The sequence below is a fragment of the Sesamum indicum genome, linkage group LG13 (genome assembly GCF_026168435.1).
Source record: "Sesamum indicum cultivar Baizhima isolate 11 linkage group LG13, ASM2616843v1, whole genome shotgun sequence".
NCBI lineage: Eukaryota > Viridiplantae > Streptophyta > Magnoliopsida > Lamiales > Pedaliaceae > Sesamum > Sesamum indicum.
Genome location: NC_142669.1, coordinates 17213206 through 17231929, shown reverse-complemented (window position 1 = coordinate 17231929; position 18724 = coordinate 17213206). Strand labels below are relative to the sequence as shown.

The following is an 18724-nucleotide window of genomic DNA, read 5'->3' as shown; positions in this document are numbered from 1 at the left end:
GACAAGAAATTTAAATCGAAAACTTACAACGAGAATTGTATCGTAACAATTCTCAGTCCAATTTGAAGTAGTTAATTTTAACCGAATAGCAGAATTACTGGTTGCCTTGAAAAAAATATACGCCCCGTATCAGCAGTGCACCGGGTCCAACGTAATTTTTCCCAGGATAAGACGGTTACAGTTCTTCGGTTTTAGCACTATACCGAAGAACACCTTGACCAAACACTCAAAAGCTTGTTATCGAAACAAGAGACTCAAATCTTTAAACAAAATATAGAAGTCGAAAGAGAGAGTTTGAGAGAACTCAAAATGAGAGCTTGTTGTTTTGGTGTGTTTGAAATGATGGAGAGACAAGCCTTTATATAGGCTTCAAAAAATTTCAGCAATAAAGGAGGACATAATTGCAATAATTCTCCCCACATGAAACCGACTAAAAACGTCCAATGAAAATAAAGCAGCAATTGAAAATGGTTGCAGTTTTTGATCCTCAATTAAGCACGTTTAATGGCAGATTAATCAAATTTCAAATGGCAAATGAAATTGACGGGAATTGACAAAGAATTCAATTGTTGTTGCTGTTACAAATCTATGTGTTTTCAGCTTTTGGAATTCCAAATTCAACAATCCCCCACAAACTCATAGATTTGAACTCAAGTTTCCATGACTTGTTTTCAACAATGGTACCTTCCGGTTTGAACCACTGTCTAAGTTATCTAACGTCAGTTGTCACCAGGTCAAATGGAACTAAGCCTTGAATTTAAGCCTGTGAGTGTGACAACGTCTGTCAGTAACAACAAGCCACCAGCTATGTGTTGATCTTTAGAGTTGACACTTAGGCCATGTGTCCTGATCCTGTTCATGAATGCTTTTAGGAATAACTCAATTCCTTAGTTGCGGCCAAACAACGACATTCATTTAGTTGGGCGTCTCCAGGAATGCACTGCTAGCATCTCGTCTTATAAGACTTGACTCCATTCAGAGTTAGACTCTTACTATACTTACAGTAGCAGCACCTTCCAGAATTTCAGGGGACAGACTCCAAATACAAAGTATCAGTCTATTTGGTGCTCCGACATACCCTTACGACTTGTTGATACCACATTGAACCTTCTTTGTGGGATCTCCACTCAAAAGGTTGGGTTGCCGTCGTAGATATGTCACTCATGGGTTTTCAGTCCCATCCCCAATCTGGACCTTGTGACAGATTCAATCCTTTCGTCAAAGGATCAGCCACATTGTCCTTTGTTCCCACAAAGTCAATGCCTATTACTCTGTCTGACACTAATGCCCTTATAGACTTCAGTCTAACTTGGATGTGTCGTTTAGTCTTTTGATTGTATTTACGACTCCTCACCTTTGCTATTGTGGTTTGGCTATCACAATGTACAGCAATCGGTGAAAGAGGCTGACTTACAATGGGAAGTTGTGATAACAACCCAAATAGCCATTCTGCCTCGGTATCAGTCGTATCTAACGCACATAACTCGGCTTCAAACGTAGACCGGGTTATCAAAGTCTGTTTTGCAGACTTCCAGGAGACTGCTCCCCCACCTAAGGTAAAAATATATCCTGAGCACCCATTACTCTCGGAGTTTTTGACTATCCAGCTAGCATCACTATATCCCTCAAGAACAGCAGGGAATCTGCCATAATGTATGGCCAGTGACACCGAGTCCTTTAAGTACCTTAGTACTCTATCCAAAGCACCCCAATGAGTTTTGTCAGGACAACTAGTGTATCTAGCCAGCTTAGAGACAGAAAATGATATATCTGGTCTCGTGCCATTTGCCAGATACTGTAAGCTCCCAATAATTTGGGAATACCTTAGCTGTGCAACCGGAACACCACTTTCATTTTTGAATAAAGCTACAGAAGGGTCATATGGTGTTTTAGCAATTCTACTGTTTTGATAACCAAATTTCTCAATTATCTTCTCAACATAATAAGATTGAGAAATGGTTATCCCATCAGTTGACCGAGTCAACTTGATACCAAGAATCACATTAGCCTCACCCATATCCTTCATTTCAAACTTGTTTTTCAAAAATGACTTGGTTTCGGTAATAATAGCTAGACATGATCCTATTAACAGAATATCATCCACATACAGGCATAGAATTATCATTTTATCTCCTTTAACCTTGCAGTATATACACTTATCATTCTCATTTACAGTGAAGCCAAATGCAAGAATAGTTTTATCAAACTTTTCATGCCATTGTTTGGGTGCTTGTTTAAGTCCATATAGAGACTTAACAAGTTTACAGATTTTATGCTCGTTACCATGAGCTACAAACCCCTCAGGCTGATCCATGTAAATTTCTTCCTCGAGTTCACCATACAAGAAGGCTGTTTTCACATCCATCTGGTGAATCGGGAGATTCTACATCGAAGCAAGTGCTGTAAGCACCCGGATTGTAGCCAATCGAGCTACCGGGGAATAGGTATCGAAATAGTCTATTCCCTCCTTTTGTTTAAACCCTTTAGCCACCAATCTGGCTTTAAACTTATCTATGGTCCCATCAGGTTTCAGTTTCCTTTTAAAAATCCACTTACATCCAATAGTAGTACACCCCGGAGGGAGATCGACTAGCACCCATGTTCCATTGGAAACAATGGAATCCATCTCACTTTTGACAGCTTCTTTCCACTGCTTGGCTTCTGAAGAGGCCATAGCATCTTTGAAAGTTATCGGATCATCCTCGATGTTGTAAGTGACAAAGTCACTTCCAAAATCCTTGACGATCCTAGCTCTCTTACTCCGTCTAGGTTCATCTGACTCCTCATGAGTCTGATTAGAACTACTAGAACCAACCCCCACATTTGACATCTTTTCCACATGTTCAGGAATAGATGTGGAGGCAAGTGAATCATCAAGCGAAACATTAGAAGGTATTCCTGTTTTAAAAGGAAATACATCTTCTAGGAATACAGCATCACGAAATTCGACTATTATGTTAACCTCAATGCCTGGAATTTCTGATTTAATAACCAGAAATCTTAAGGCATAACTTGTCTCCACATAGCCCAAGAACACGGCATCAACAGTCTTAGGACCCAATTTCTTTCGTTTGTGTTCTGGGACTAGCACTTTTGCTAGGCGGCACCCCCACACTCGAAAGTATTTGAGACTTGGTTTCCTACCTTTCCACAACTCGAAAGGAGTACTCGTATTGTGTTTCAGAGGGACTCTATTCAGAATATGGCAAGCCGTATTCAAAGCTTCTCCCCACAAATACTTTGGTAACCCGGAGGTTAATAGGAGACTGTTAATCATATCTTTAAATATTCTATTCTTTCGTTCAGCCATTCCATTAGACGAAGGGGAATAAGGAGGAGTCTCTTCATGAATAATGCCAAATGTTTGACAATATTCATTGAACTTACTCGACTCATATTCTCCTCCTCTATCGGACCTTAGTCTTTTAAGTTTCTTACCAGTTTGGGTTTCTGCTTCATTTTTAAACAAAATAAATTTGTCTAAGGCTTCATCCTTATTTTTCATGAGAAACACATAACAGTATCTACTGCAATCATCTATAAAGGTGATAAAATATCATTTGTGATCCCTGGTTAAAACTCCATTGAACTCACAAATATCAGTGTGAACTAAATCAAATATTTCCGAATCCCTTTCAATTGACTGATAGGGTTTCCTAACTTGTTTAGCTTCTACACAAACTTGGCATTTGTGATTTCGTTCAATATTTTGACTAGTAATTAAATTCAAATTCATCATTCGTTTGATTGAATTGAAATTTAAATGACCTAACCTACTATGCCACAGAGTAGAAGATTCAACATTCAATATAATAGAATCAGAAACATCAATTTTATTATTATCAACTCGAACTTTGAACAAGTCATCGTCTAAGTACCCTTTACCAACAAAAATACCAAATTGCTGAATAACAACTTTATTAAACTTGAAAACCAATTCATATCCCTCCCTAACTATTACAGAACCACTAATAATGTTTCTTCTGACAGTGGGTACATGATGAACTCTTTTCAGCGACAGAATGCGCCCTGAAGGAAACTTCAAGTCCACGCTTCCTATCCCAAGTACTTCAGTTGTACTGGAGTTCCCCATGCTTACTGTCCTTCCATAGATGGCCTGATAAGACACAAAGAGAGATTTATCAGCACAAACGTGCACATTCGCTCCAGTATCAATCAACCAATCATATGGTTCGTAAATAGTCAAGAGTTCGGGTTGTACAGATACATACCCATCAGTTGCTCCTGAGGTGCTAGCACCGCTAGAACCTCCCACAACCATGTTGACAACTGTCTGCCCAGTCTTGGCCTTTTTATGAGGATAAAGCTTGGCCCAGTGTCCAACCTGCCCACAGTTCCAGCATGGTTTGTTTGCTTTTGGTTTCTTATTTTTGGAGGCCTTGCTTTTATTGATGGCTTTCGAATTCGAGTTAATCTTATTCACTTTCTGTTTCCCCATTATAAGATTGGCCCTTGGTTGATGTTCAACAGGCATCTTATGCGTTTGATTTCTATGTTCTTCCTCAATGCTGATAGCAATCATAAGATCATCCAGAGACAATCTTCCTTTCTGATGCTTGAGTGTCATGCCAAAATTTTCCTAGGATTTGGGAAATTTGTCCACTATGGACATGACCAGAAACTTCTCGGGAAGCTTCATCTCAGCATAGCCAGAGCATGCTCAAGGTTGATAATCTCATGAGTCTGTTCAGCTACAGACCGGTCCTCAACCATTTGATACCTCATGAACTTAGAAACAGAATACTTTTCGAGCCCTTGCTCTTCAGTATTATATTTCCGGTCCAACTCATCCCACAAAGACTTAGCAGTGTAAGAATCGGAACAATAGACATCGAAGAGCGTATTTGACAGGGCTGACAAAATCGCTCCTCTGCCTATTTGATCCCTTTCTGTCCACTGCGCTATCTCAACAGTTTTGGGATCGGTATCAGTAGGTTCAGGTCTGATCACCTGAATCACTGACAAAAGTCCTTTCTTCGTCAACCAAATTTTCATTCGATGTTGCCAGCGTTTGAAAAATTGGCCCGAAAATTTGTTCGGTAAACCGGTCAAGTTGACCTTTTGTGTGATCGGAATTGCAACAGAAATCGGCTCGGCCATCTTTTTTAGTATTTTAGGAAACTAAAAGTAATATTTCAAAAATGCGTTTGAAAAAATAGTGTTTTCTAAAACAGTTCCAACACAAAATTCGATTTTTCAAAACCTGTATATTTTCTTCAAGATTGTTGGATAAATAATTGGTTTCAAGCAATTGAAACGATGTTTTGAAATAGTACAATCGGATTTAGAAATCAAAAGCAAATAAATCCACGTTGGAACAAATAACAAAACACAATTAGAAACGCTATTTACGACAAGAAATTTAAATCAAAAACTTACAACGAGAATTGTATCGTAACAATTCTCAATCCAATTTGAAGTAGTTAATTTTAACCGAATCGCAGAATTACTGCTTGCCTTGAAGAAAATATACGCCCCGTATCAGCAGTGCACCGGGTCCAACGTAATTTCTCCCAAGATAAGACGGTTACAGTTCTTCGGTTTTAGCACTATACCGAAGAACACCTTGACCAAACACTCAAAAGCTTGTTATCGAAACAAGAGACTCAAATCTTTAAACAAAATATAGAAGCCGAAAGAGAGAGTTTGAGAGAACTCAAAATGAGAGCTTGTTGTGTTGGTGTGTTTGAAATGATGGAGAGACAAGCCTTTATATAGGCTTCAAAATATTTCAGCAATAAAGGAGGACATAATTGTAATAATTCTCCCCACATGAAACCGACTAAAAACGTCCAATGAAAATAAAGCAGCAATTGAAAATGGTTGCAGTTTTTGATCCTCAATTAAGCACTTTTAATAGCAGATTAATCAAATTTCAAATGGCAAATGAAATTGACGGGAATTGACAAAGAATTCAATTGTTGTTGCTGTTACAAATTGCTGTTACAAATCTGTGTGTTTACAGCTTTTGAAATTCCAAATTCAACAAGCAGTTCTTGGCAGGGTTAAATCCATTTTGCCCCCTGTGATATAACAAAATATCAAAAACTCCCTTATGAAATTTTTAATATCAAAAATCACCCCTAGGTTACCAATAAATAATCACACAGCCCCCTGGTCAATTTGAATCTATTTTTTTAGAAACAATGACTAAAATACCCTTCTAGTCAAACCGGTCAACTAGGCTTATTAATATATAATTATTTTAATTTATAATTTTTAACATATCTTTATAATACATATAATTATAATTTATAAAAAAAATTAAAAAATAATAATTATACCCCATTCCCCCCACCCCCACCCCCCAAACCCCCAACCCCCACCGGGCCCACCCCCACCTCCATCTTCTTCCCCACCTCCATCTTCTTCCCCCCTCCCCCACCCCTTCCACCTCCAAACCCCCCCTTCCCTCCCCCCTCCCCTATCCTCCCCCTCCCCTTCCCTCCCCCGGCGCCATTTGGGCGACGCCGGCCGCTCAGATCTGGGCGGCCGGTGTCGCCCAGATGATGGGCGACGGCCGTCGCCCTTGCTGCGTTGGGCGACGGCCGTCGCCCATGGTGAGGAGGGCGCCGGCCCTCCTCTTCAGCAGCGGCGGCGACGACGCCGCCGCTGCTTTTTTTTTTTTTTAAATTATATATAAAATTACTTTTAATTTAATTAAAATAATATTTTATTATATAAATAATTAAGTAATTATATATAAAAAAATATTTTATTATTAATAGAAATATATCATATTTTAATTAAATAATTATTATATAAAATAATATTTAATTCTTAAATACATATATATAATATTATATGTTAAATGTGAGAAAAGGGCAAAAATGTCAAAAAAAAATATTTTTATAGAAAAATCGCAGTCAAAGCGCGTGTGGCCCAATTTTTGTACGGAGGGGGTTTTTTGAACTTTATTTTATATCATAGGGGGTGTATTTGATACTTTAATTTTCATAGGGGGGTTTTTGAACATTCCTATTATCACAGGGGGGTCTCTGGATTTTTCCCGTCCTTGGCACGAGCAAACATGACCAAGTTACAGTTTCTATATGTCTGGGGGTACAGAGTTATGGATGAGCATTGGAACAAAGTCTGATTCGATCCGTTTATTTGTTGCCCAGGTGCTTTTGTATGGTGGGCAGGTAGTTTATTGGAAGAATGAAAAAAGACAAGAGATGCTGTTCATGAGCTCTAAGGTAAACTTATTAGTTTATATATATGATTTAATCATTACATGCAATAGAAAAAGCATCACCAAACTAATGGAAGAAGGTAGTCGAGGTTGATATCTAACTCTTTGATGGATGAGAATGCCTTTGGAATGTGGTTTCTTCTATGTGCCTGTCGGTGGCGTCTGGACATGTCATTTTGGATTCTTATTTGGTACCAGAGACACGGTCCATTATTTGGATCTGGAACCGACATGTATTTGTGGCATTATATATGGAAGCTCTTCGAGGACTGGTAAATTTGTGATAACGATCTTGATATTTCTTGTACCATACATTGTGGAGTCAAAGAAGCGACTGTTCTGAAGTGTGCGACAGTTCAATTCTCTGATGTTCTAACAAATAAGCTTCTAGTTCCGGGGAAATGGACCTAGGTGGTTGAAAATGCTGGTCATGCTTATTAAAATGTGCAACAGAGGTCCGAGTATGTGTTCTATGAAATCATTGATAAGTAATGGACTGTTTCATGAGAAATGAGTATCACATTTTGTTCACCAGGCTACATGGAAGCCACCTAGAGCCATCAGGGGAGGGATACAGATTTGCTTTCCACAGGTTGATTACTAACTTAACTAGCAAAAATGTTTACATCTATGACCCTATCTGAATGCACACTTATCTGTTCCACATACATTTAGTTTTCTAATTTTGGTTCACTGGAGGAACATGGATTTGCAACAAGTAGATTATGGTCATTGGATAGCTCTCCTTCACCTTTACCCTCAGTCAACAATCAGTCAACTGTTGATCTTATATTAAAATCTATAGAAGAGGATCTGAAGACTTGGCCACATAGGTCAGGATGCAAAGAACATGACCCACTTTTGTAAATAGTAATATGAAAATTCTTTTCGGTATTTCAATTTGTTTCTGGTTCTGTTTGCAGATTTGAGTTGCGTCTACGTATTTCTCTGACTGCTGGCAAGCTAATCTTGATCCCACGTGTGCGAAATACTGATAACAAGCCCTTCTCATTCACATTTGCTTTGTGTAATTATCTGTCTGTGTCTGATATCAGGTTTATCTCATCACTTTACTACTTATTCTTCTTGCTTGCACTGCTGATATATGTTATTAGCTTTGCTTGAATTTTAATCTATTATATTCTAATAGTCCCTGTTAATCCACTTATTTTGCCGTGCATTAATGAGGAATCCAATCTGGATATTAGTTATGAAATCTAAATGTGCTTGGTCTTCCTGGATGGTTTATCCCTTTCAGATAGGTTGCGTGATGCCGTTTTTATTTGCAGTGAAGTGCGCGTTGAGGGCTTGGAGACACTTGATTACTTTGATAATTTGTTACAAAGAGAAAGGTGCACTGAGCAGGCTGATGCAATCACTTTTGACAGGGAGGTAATATGTTTAATACTGTCTTTATTTTGCCTGTATTTTTCCGCTAGCTTGCCTATTAGCGCCTTACAGTAGTACTATTGCCGTCGTCAGTCTCTACCTTTTTCCATATATTTACTACTCGATTCAGTAGTTGATTAACATCATTTAGTACTCCCATAGTATCTTTTTAGCGCTCTCTATTACCCTTTGAGGAGCTTTATAGATTTGTTCAAAATAGTTGAAGGACTCTAAGGGTAAGTGTTAGGTAAGGCACTTTTGCGGCTTGAACTTTCTCTTCTGCAAAATGATTCTTCTGGAATTCAAAACTTCTCCAACCACTTTCGCATGTTGGCTGTATCTTCATAGATTGACCGCATCTATTTAAGCACGCCAACAAAGATAGCCATAATAGACCATGAGAAAAAGAGAACCTTCGTACTCCGCAAAGTAGGCATGCCTGATGCAGGTACTTGCACTTCAATGTAATGATCTGAAGATTTTCAGTCATTTTCTGGACATTTGGTAAAAGGAAGACCATGGTGTGCAGTTGTATGGAACCCTTGGGACAAAAAAGCAAAGGCCCTTCCGGACTTAGGTGATGAAGATTACAAAACAATGTTATGTATAGATTCTGCTGCTATTGAAACCCCAATAGTCTTGAAACCTTTTGAGGAGTGGACGGGCCGTCAAGAGCTATCAACTGTCTCCTCAAGTTATTGCAGTGGACAATTGGATCCTCAAAAGGTTCTTCAGGGCTTCAGCTGATTGACTCATAACATTTTGTGTGATGTTAACTGGAGTTCACTTCATCTTTTCTGCATATAAGCACTTCCTTAGTATCTTGCTGATTTCAGTGGTATATATGTTCTTATATGGGCTGCTTTTTCTATAACTGCAGCAATACTACTCCATATTCATGTTGTTCAATATGAGCTTTCGATCATTTGATGTACAAGTATGAGGAATGTTGGTGCTGTAGTTAACTTGATGAAGAAATTATTTTCATCCTGTCTCGGAAATTCTAAGTTCTTAATAACGTTTGAACTTTTGACACTTTTTCTCATCATCACTTTCTTATTGAGCAATTATCAGGTGCTACAATGTAGACTTCTCTTATTCCTTACAGACCTAGACATTAACAACTCCTTAGAAAAGAGGAAGCAGGGATGTCGCAAATTTTCCCTTGACTTCTTTGTCGAAAGGCTCTTCTCCCAAATACAGGTATATGTATGCCCTGCAAAGTAGTTCACTTTCAACTGTGCTCACAATCTCATTCTCATCCTTGACTGCGTCGCAGAAAAACTCAACTAAGTTTGGAAACACTTGTAGTTTAAATATATTATATGAAAATTTAGTAGCAGTTTTACCTTTCATTTGAAGTGTATATCCCCGAAGCCTAGATATCTCAATCACAGAACCTGGTGTCAGCTTTATGTCATCTGATGCTTCTCCCATAATCCTTGAATGAACAGATAAAGCTAGTCAAGCTATGAGGGAAAGATTTCTTTTTCGGTGTGGAGGATGAAGTTACTTATACTTTTTTGTGAGCTCTTGATTCTTGCCTCCTGTGAGCTCCTTGAATGCTGAGAGGCCTTCCTCGAAGTTCTTCCTTACCATGCTCTCATGGTGAGGCCAGAATAAGCAATATAACCACAAGAACTGTCATTGCCACATCGCTGTGGATCACCATTTGATACATTTCCATTGTTGGTTTCGATGGTGCTTTCCCTATTTTTGTCCTTAAAAGATGTTTCAGTTTATCATTGTCTGCATATATGCCTGCAACTAGGGAATCAATAATCATGAGCCAATACTCATATTTGGTTTCTGTGCTTTCTTATACTTCCTTCTTTTATGTGTGTGAAATATGTGCTAATATTTTGAATATTATGCAGCTAAAAGAAAACAGGATTTTCAGTGAAGGGAAGCACCAAAATCGTATATTTTGATGCTGATCCCCATTGCCAGTCACGACAAAGAATCCATATTGAGTGTTAGAAAATTCTTATCTAAATTAGATTTGGTTGAATCAAATCAATTACAAAGCAAAAGTAATGCACTTGTCATGTGATTAGTTATTTTTTTTTAAATTTGCACAATTCACACCCCAAGTTTATTATACTTGTCGTATAATTGACTTGGGTTGGGCAAAATTTGCTTTGGATTAGAATTTTTTTATTTAGTGTCTCACTTTTTTGTTTTTCTTTTGTAAAAAGAGGGGGAAAAAAAAACCAAAAAAATGTCATGAAAAGAAGCAATGTGATTGCATTTAGGTTTTGGACAGCCCAAGTACGTTAAGTTTATGATAGACTAATTGGGCCGAGAGCCCATATGAGACAATTAGGACGCGATGTTGGCCCAATCCATTAGGAATTGTACTGAAAAGTTAGTGCTCGAATATCTGGCTTCAGCCCAAACCTGAATTCGGTCATGGCTTTTGCCCTCGTCTCCCGCTACTGATAATCGACAGCTGAATACTGGACAAAAAAGCAGAGCAGTACTTGCTTGGCGAAACTAGCGGAGTATAATTTTGATTATGACAGAGGAGCAGCGGCGGAGCACGAAGAGGAAAAGGGGCCATCGCCATAGAGGAAAGAGGACAGGCGGCGGAGCTTCCGTGACAAATAATGAATCTTCTTCTCTCGCCGCATCTTCTGGTTCTGCTTCTCCAATTAGGAGTGGCTCAAAGTCCTCGTCTTCTTTCCTGGACAAAGTACGAGTAAATGATTTTGGTAATTGAGTAATAGTATGAAAATTCAAGTTATAGTGATGTTCATGGTTTATTTATTTGATTTTTTTAAAACTTGTTGATTTTCAGATGAAAGCTAAATTATCAGGAGGTTATTTTCGCATGATCAATGAGAAGCTTTACACTTGCAGGTACTATAATCCTTTCCTTTAAGTTATACTTAAAAATCTATTGTTTTGTGTTGAGTGGATAAGTTATTCTTTTTCTTACTGAAAATGTGGGTCGTAATTGTAAAAGACATATTTAAGCTACCCTGATTTGTTCATTTGATGAATGTTATGAAAAAGAAGTTGTGTAGCTCCGAATTCAGTTGAATTCCATTTCAATTGGACATTTAAACGTGCCTCTTTTTCCCCCTCCATTGGGTACACAGCGGAGATGAGGCTCTGAAGTATTTTAAAGAGGATCCATCGTTGTTCAATGTGGTAAGTTCATGATCTTATGTTATTTCTTTAGTTGGCTAAAAGGGATTCCTCCATTATCTATTACTGAGCTAGAGCATTTGTTGTCTAATGTCTGTGTTTATCAATCGATTCCATTAGTGTGATGGAGAGCAAGAATGTTGCGGCGCCTACTTCACTTCAAACTTCCTTGAGATTGGATTTTAATCTTTTATGTGTGACTCAACTGTTTAAGTTTCTAGTGAATTTCTTAAGAGAATACTTTCCTATAATTTGAAGCTTCAATGTCTCTAATTTTGCATGTTAAAATTAAACGAAATTCAATTGGCTGTGGTTCAGATCAGAGATGCATGTAGTCTAGCACCTTCTATGTGGATTGAAAACACAAATCTACCTTCCAAAAAATGTGTCTTGAATCTTAATATGCATTAACCCCAAACCTGTGGTCATGTGACTCTATGCATTTGAAGAAATACAAGTTGACTGCCTTACATGACATGTAAATATGTAAAAGGCCTTGTGTGGTTCTGCAACTTCTTTTCACGAAATAGTTTTGGAGGTGTGCTCTTACATGAGGCTTAGAGGATAATGAAGCTGGTCAACTTCATTCACGTTCTTTATGTCCCTATACTTTATCTGTTTTATTTATGTCTTCACTTTCTTTTTCTTTCCCATTAATCTTTTAGTGTATGTATTACCCCCCCCCCCCCCCTGGCACACGCGCGCGTCCCTTGCAAGGGTGTGCCTGTGATCTTTTCTCATGTGACATTATCTTCAGCAAAACCAGCCATATGTAGCATATTTTCTTTAGAATTCCCTTAGATATGGCCATATCATTCTGCAGTACACACTGTAACTCATATTCACCTACCAGTATCATTCAGGGTACCAAGAGCAAATGTCAAGATGGCCTGAGCAGCCAAATGATATCATCATAAAATGGATAAAGGATCGCAGCCCATCTTTAGTTGTTGCTGATTTTGGTTGTGGTAAGAATATTTAAGTACACTTGGATAAACAGTCCCATGTTTTACCTACTGCTTTTAAAAGTCTTCGTTTGCTCTCTATTCAGGGGATGCACGGCTCGCTAAAAGTGTGAAGAATAAAGTTTTCTCCTTCGATCTTGTCTCAAATGATCCTTCAGTAATCGCATGTGACATGTCCAATGTATGTCCCTAGCTTTTTCCTCTCTTTCTATCTTCATGAGGTTGGTCAGAAGAGAAGAATGTTATGTAAATGATTGCATTCTAAAGTATGAAACTTTTGGGACGATACCCTATTTGCAATGAGAATGCTTCCTCCATTTCATGTATGTGAGTGTGTTTATCCTCTCGCTGAAAATGTCCAACTTCGACATGCAGACACCTCTTGACCCTTCCTCAGTTGATGTTGCCGTCTTTTGTCTGTCTCTGATGGGAACAAACTTCCCCAATTACCTCAAGGAAGCAAATCGAGTTCTTAAACCTAAGTATGCATTGCATTTTTCCGAAGCTTTTAATTCTCCAAAATGTTTATTTCACGATTTTGCAGTTCATAACACAAGTTCTATTGTCTCTGTGAAGTGGCTGGCTTTTAATAGCTGAAGTGAAGAGCAGGTTCGATCCTAATACAGGAGGAGCAGACCCAAATAAGTTTGTGAAGGCCATATGTGAACTAGGATTCACCTCAACATCCAAGGTTTTTCAATTTTACCCCCTTCATTCTTTCACAACGTTTACAATCCACCCTAAGAGTTGTATGTTCTGTGCAGGATTTCTCCAACAAAATGTTTATACTTTTCTACTTCAAGAAAAAGGTCTGATGCTGTTAAACTGCCATGGTTGAAATTCTTTGTTATGGTTACTAACAGCATTGTTGTTTCTTCTCTGCAGGAGAAACAAAAATCTAAGGACATTGAATGGCCTGAGTTGAAACCTTGTTTGTACAAGCGCCGTTAAGGTTGGCGGATCAGATTTTGTTATCACAATTCATTCTGCTTATCATTTCTGAACCAATAGGATTATATCATTGTAGTAACATAAGTAGTGTAGACAAGCAGCCTCTGAATGTAGGAGCTTATAAAATGTTTTTAAAAAGCTTAGCCAAACAGCCTCTGAATCTCCATCTTTTTGGCATGATGGATTCTCTTGAATCAGTTAATGATGATATGTCTTGTTGAAAGCTCTGTATATTCATGTTGCTCTCCATTTAATTAATCCTACATCCCCAATTACACTTTCTATATTGTTCTTCATATAACCACGGCCTAATCCTGTCAGAAATTTTTATTGTAAATTGGAACTTATTTATATACATCATTTATTTAATAATAATATACAGGTGATGTAAATTTTATACGCGTAAGTATATTTATTCAAAATACAACTCTAATGTTTTATGGTACTAAAATAGTTGGAAAATCTTAAAGCTAACTAAACGAAAATGATTGAGATTTGAGACGCTACTATATATTTAAATAAAAGAATAAGTAAAGAGCAAAAGAAGGAAAAGGGTCTGCGTAGCGCATAGTTATAAGAACACCCGCAGTTTGTTATGTCAAATTTTACAAGGAAACAACCTTTCTGCTTTCCCATGCAACACTTTTTCTCTTTTAATATTTTTAAGCTCAAAATATTCCTCTTTTTTTTTTTTTTGTTAGAGAGGATGCTCAAAATATTCTTATTCTCCTCGTTTTCACCATTTATAAGACAATGAAACTAATAAAAGTTTGGACTTTCTTTTGTCATTTTCTTGTCTGATGTATATATATTTTGGGTTACAAGATACAATATAACATTGATTGTTGATGAGGGTTTTTCAAAATAAATAAAAGAATAATTACATTGTCCTTCTTTGAAATTTTGTGTAATTACATATAGATTTTTTGTGGTTTGAAAAATTAAATTTATTACTTTTTAAGTTTGCTTCTGTCCAATAAATATGCTTTTCTATTAGTTAAAATTCACCAAATTTGTTAATATTAACAAAAAGAAACTGAATGAAAATCGACATTTATCCTCGATTGATTTATCACTGACTTATTGTTGACCCAAACAAATATTTTCTGACTAAAATAGTCTTATAAGTGTGAAGATTTACTTACTCGCATTAATGTGTGAAGATGTGTATGTGTAGTTTTGTCATAAAAAGATTTATTTGACCTACAATAAGTTAATTGAGGGTAAATATGTAGTTCCATCTATTTGTTTTGTTAGTGTAAGCAAATGCAATGAATTTTGACTAACAAAAAGACTTATTTGTTAAGTTACACCAAATTTCAGGAAATGACGAATTAATTATCCATAATACAAATAGATACTTTTAAGGGTAAATTACAACAACCTCCCCTGAGGTTTGGCATAAATACGAATTCTCCCTTGTTATTTGAAAAATTATCAATATCTCCCTGATTTTAATGTCGGTCTAACTATTAGCCCATTCCGTTAGGCTTCCATCTACTTTTTGTGGTAAACTAATAACCAAAATGCCCTTGTGAACTAAAAATTATAGTTTTATTTATTTTTTTTTTCATTTTTTTATTGAGTAAGTGGATAGTTTTTTTTATAATTTTATAATTTTTTTCCTCCATTCCATCATACTTTTCTACAAATTTTTATTTATCAAAAAAAAATATATATATAACAAAGGTATAGTTGATAATTCCATACCTCCATCTAATTATTACATAATTTTATCAAATATCAGGATGTATTTGTAATCATTCAAATAATGAAGGGCATTCGTAATTATGCCAAATTTAACGGGAGGTGGTTATAATATATCTAACTTTAATTCTAATCACCGGCAGGGTTAGGACAAGTGCAAAGAGTACATGTTGCTTATGAAGATATTAATAGATCTGCCACATTAATAGATTTGAACTTGAACGAAGAATCTCATGATAAAAAGAGATGAGAGGAGAGAGGTCCTTTCCATTGGAATTTGGACAGTTTCCAAATAACAAAAGCACATAAGTTAATATGTCAACAGTCAGAGTTCGCAAAAGTCTTAAATTAGGCATAAAACAGTCCCTAAGTAATTGTCAATCCTGCAACATAACTTATTCAAAACTAACACACAAAATTTTATGACATTTAGACAGACATTTTTGTATCTCTCTTTGGAAAATTTTTGTCCGGACCTAGTTCGATCGAACTAATTCAATCACAAAGCAAGTATACATTTGTTTTGTAATTGATCACTTTTTCTAAACTGTAAACCAATCACATGACAAGGGTATTGCACTTGCCATGTGATTGGTTTAGATTTGGCCGAGTCGGGTTCGGGCAAGAATTTCCCCTTTGCCGTCTCCATCAAAACCAATCTAGGTAGTTGAGAGCACCAATATTAGGAATACATTGTGGATGATAAGTAGTTATGTAAATGATTTAAATTGAATCGGACACATCATAGTTCAAATTTATTTGAATTAATATTTAGCTTAATTACATTTGAATTCAATTTCATTATTGATCTAATCGAATTCAAATGAGTTTTAACTAGATCAATATGAATCGAGCTGAAGTAATTTGATATTTTTAAATATATTTTGGTATTCTGCACTAGTTGAATTGAGTTCGAGTTGAGATAAAAAGCTGATCCAAAATAATATATATATATATATATATCAAATTTAATTTGTTAAGCTGAACAAATTAAATTAAAATAAATTTTTATTGATCAATTTCAATCAAATATGGAGTAATTCAATTTATTTTTGAACTCTAATATTGAGGTACAACCTCATCACGATGTCTTATAAAGACATTGTGATTCTTGGAATATTAAGAAAGCTGCGATTGATTAGCATTTCTTACTAAGGGAAAAAATGTTTCATTTTTTTTCTATAAAAAAATTTATATTTGTATTTATTCATCATATTGAAGAAGTTATTTGTCATCCCTTTCCCACCTATCATATTCCCCAAATCTTAAATTATCCTATATATATATATAATCCAAATTTCTATTGAAAATAGGGATAATTATATATACATCCCTGTTTTATGGTGTGTTTACAAAATTATCCCTGTCTTTTGCATAATATTATAAACCATCCTTGATAGCCAAAATATTATAATAGATTGTATAATGATGTTGATATTTTTGGGGTTGTATGTGTAATTTTTTTAAAAAAATATGAATGGTTTGTATAAATAATATATGTGTAATTATTTAAAAAATATAGATAATTTGTGTAAACAAACTATAAGTTAGGGAGTGTAAATGAAATTATCCCAAATTAATACTATATTTTATTTCCATATTTAGGAACCTAAATATCAACTTAATCGTAAGTTTTGAATAAATATATATATATATATATGTGATATATAAGATTAAATTACTACAATATTAGTGACACACTTTTCAGCAATTTGAACAAGGGTTGTAGCATGATTCCTCCACTATACAATTCAAATCCCTTAACGAGTCTACGTGTAGATGTTTGTGAAATTATACTTTTAATTTTATATAAATGGGGATTTAATATTTTTATTCCTCTATTTTACAAGATTTTTAAAATAATTTAATATATTTGGTCCTATACTTTGCAGAATTTTTAAAATAATTTTAAATTATGAAACTCGATACATTTAATTTCATAAAGTAGATAACTAAATGTGTTGAGTTTTCTTAATTTTGAAAATTTTGTCAAGCAGATGATTAAAAGTGTCAATTTTTTTTTTAATTTAAGAATCATTTTAAAAATTTTATAAAATAGAAGACTAAAAGTATTGAATTTCTTAATTTTATAGGATTAAAAGTATAATTTTATTTATAAATGTTTTACTTATTTATTGGAAGCACGTGATATTTGTAGGTCATTTAATGTACACAACCGTTGATTAATGATTATAATTCTCATAATCACATAAAAGAAGTATAATATTTTATTAATAGTAGATTGATGGGCATGTGCCCTTAAATCTAAACACTTTTGAGCTAAGCCACATGTTCCCTACCAACAATCTATTTTTGTGATGAAAATAAATTTTAGACATAGTTACATACTTCTCCTCTGAAATTTTATGTAATTGTATGTAGATTTTTTGTTATTTGGAAAATTACATCTAACACTTCTGAGATTTAATTTTATCTAACAAATAAGTCAATCTGTTAGTCAAAATTCACCAATTTTGCTGATATTAACAAAAAAAATCGGAAAAAATCTATGTTTACCCTCGATTGACTTATTACTGACTTATTGCAGGTCAGATAAATCCTTTTATGATCAAATTACCCTCATACGTCTTCACATACATGTGATGTCTTCACCGTCATGAGGAAGTTTAATCTAAAAAAAATTACAACAGCGAAAAGACCAACATACTCTCTCACAAAGGCAAAAACCTTCACAATACAAGGATCATCGTGGTTTTGGTCTGGATCGGATCACACCCAAACCGACCCAGTCCGATGACCCAAAGCAACGATTATCGATAATTTTGTACTTAAAAGTCGGATATCACAGCAGGTGGATCTTACAACTATTTAAATTACGGTATGTTATTATAATTTTCATCAAAGCATTATTTTTATTTTCCTTCAATATTAGCTTTTGAAAAATGGGACGACATCACATGGACATGGATCAATCTTTTAAAAAAAAAAAAAAAAAGAAAAGGGACGGCAATATATTTGTATTAAATTTAAATGCTCCCAAATGGGAAAATTGTTGGACAAGAAAACTGTATTTGTACTAAGTCAAAAATGTAATATGTAGTAGGGGGACTTGAATTATAGGCGGGTAGGGTACCCGGTATCGTATTCGTACCCCGACACACAATTGACACAGACAACACGGCACCTTAATCACACGTTCTTGGATTTATTATTAGCTACACGTTCGCACTGCCACAAAACCGCACGTGTCAACAGTACATGTGAATGATTCAAGTCTTCCAAATTTGTATTTTCACTACACAATTACTCCTTAATCCTACTTAACTGCACGCTAATCTACGCAATTAACTTTCTAATCTCAACTATCAACATGCCTTCATCA

At 35.6% G+C, this 18724-nt stretch overlaps 2 protein-coding genes and 1 pseudogene across 3 annotated transcripts; 2 read left to right on the top strand and 1 right to left on the bottom strand.

Annotated features, from left to right (window-relative positions):
• Window positions 1-7638: 7638 nt before the first annotated feature.
• Window positions 7639-9358, top strand: LOC105176318 (putative glucose-6-phosphate 1-epimerase; the record flags this gene model as incomplete). The annotated part of the gene is made up of 7 exons (XM_088876892.1): window positions 7639-7671; window positions 7752-7808; window positions 7892-8049; window positions 8140-8271; window positions 8506-8608; window positions 8954-9053; window positions 9135-9358. Coding segments are annotated over 7 exons (801 nt in total), but the record flags the coding sequence as incomplete, so codon positions are not given.
• Window positions 9359-9733: 375 nt separating this feature from the next.
• LOC105176319 (chalcone isomerase-like protein 1) lies at window positions 9734-10391 on the bottom strand (annotated as a pseudogene).
• Window positions 10392-11123: 732 nt separating this feature from the next.
• Window positions 11124-13905, top strand: LOC105176316 (S-adenosyl-L-methionine-dependent methyltransferases superfamily protein). 2 transcript variants are annotated; one of them, XM_011099082.3, is made up of 9 exons: window positions 11124-11300; window positions 11406-11467; window positions 11710-11761; window positions 12612-12726; window positions 12810-12904; window positions 13099-13205; window positions 13300-13414; window positions 13488-13532; window positions 13609-13905. In XM_011099082.3, exons 1-9 carry the CDS (start codon window positions 11124-11126, stop codon window positions 13672-13674), a joined length of 834 nt encoding a protein of 277 aa, XP_011097384.1. In that variant the 3' UTR covers window positions 13675-13905. The 2 variants fall into 2 exon arrangements, with proteins under 2 accessions (XP_011097384.1, XP_088733295.1); XM_088877169.1 differs by lacking the exon at window positions 13488-13532.
• Window positions 13906-18724: the final 4819 nt, after the last annotated feature.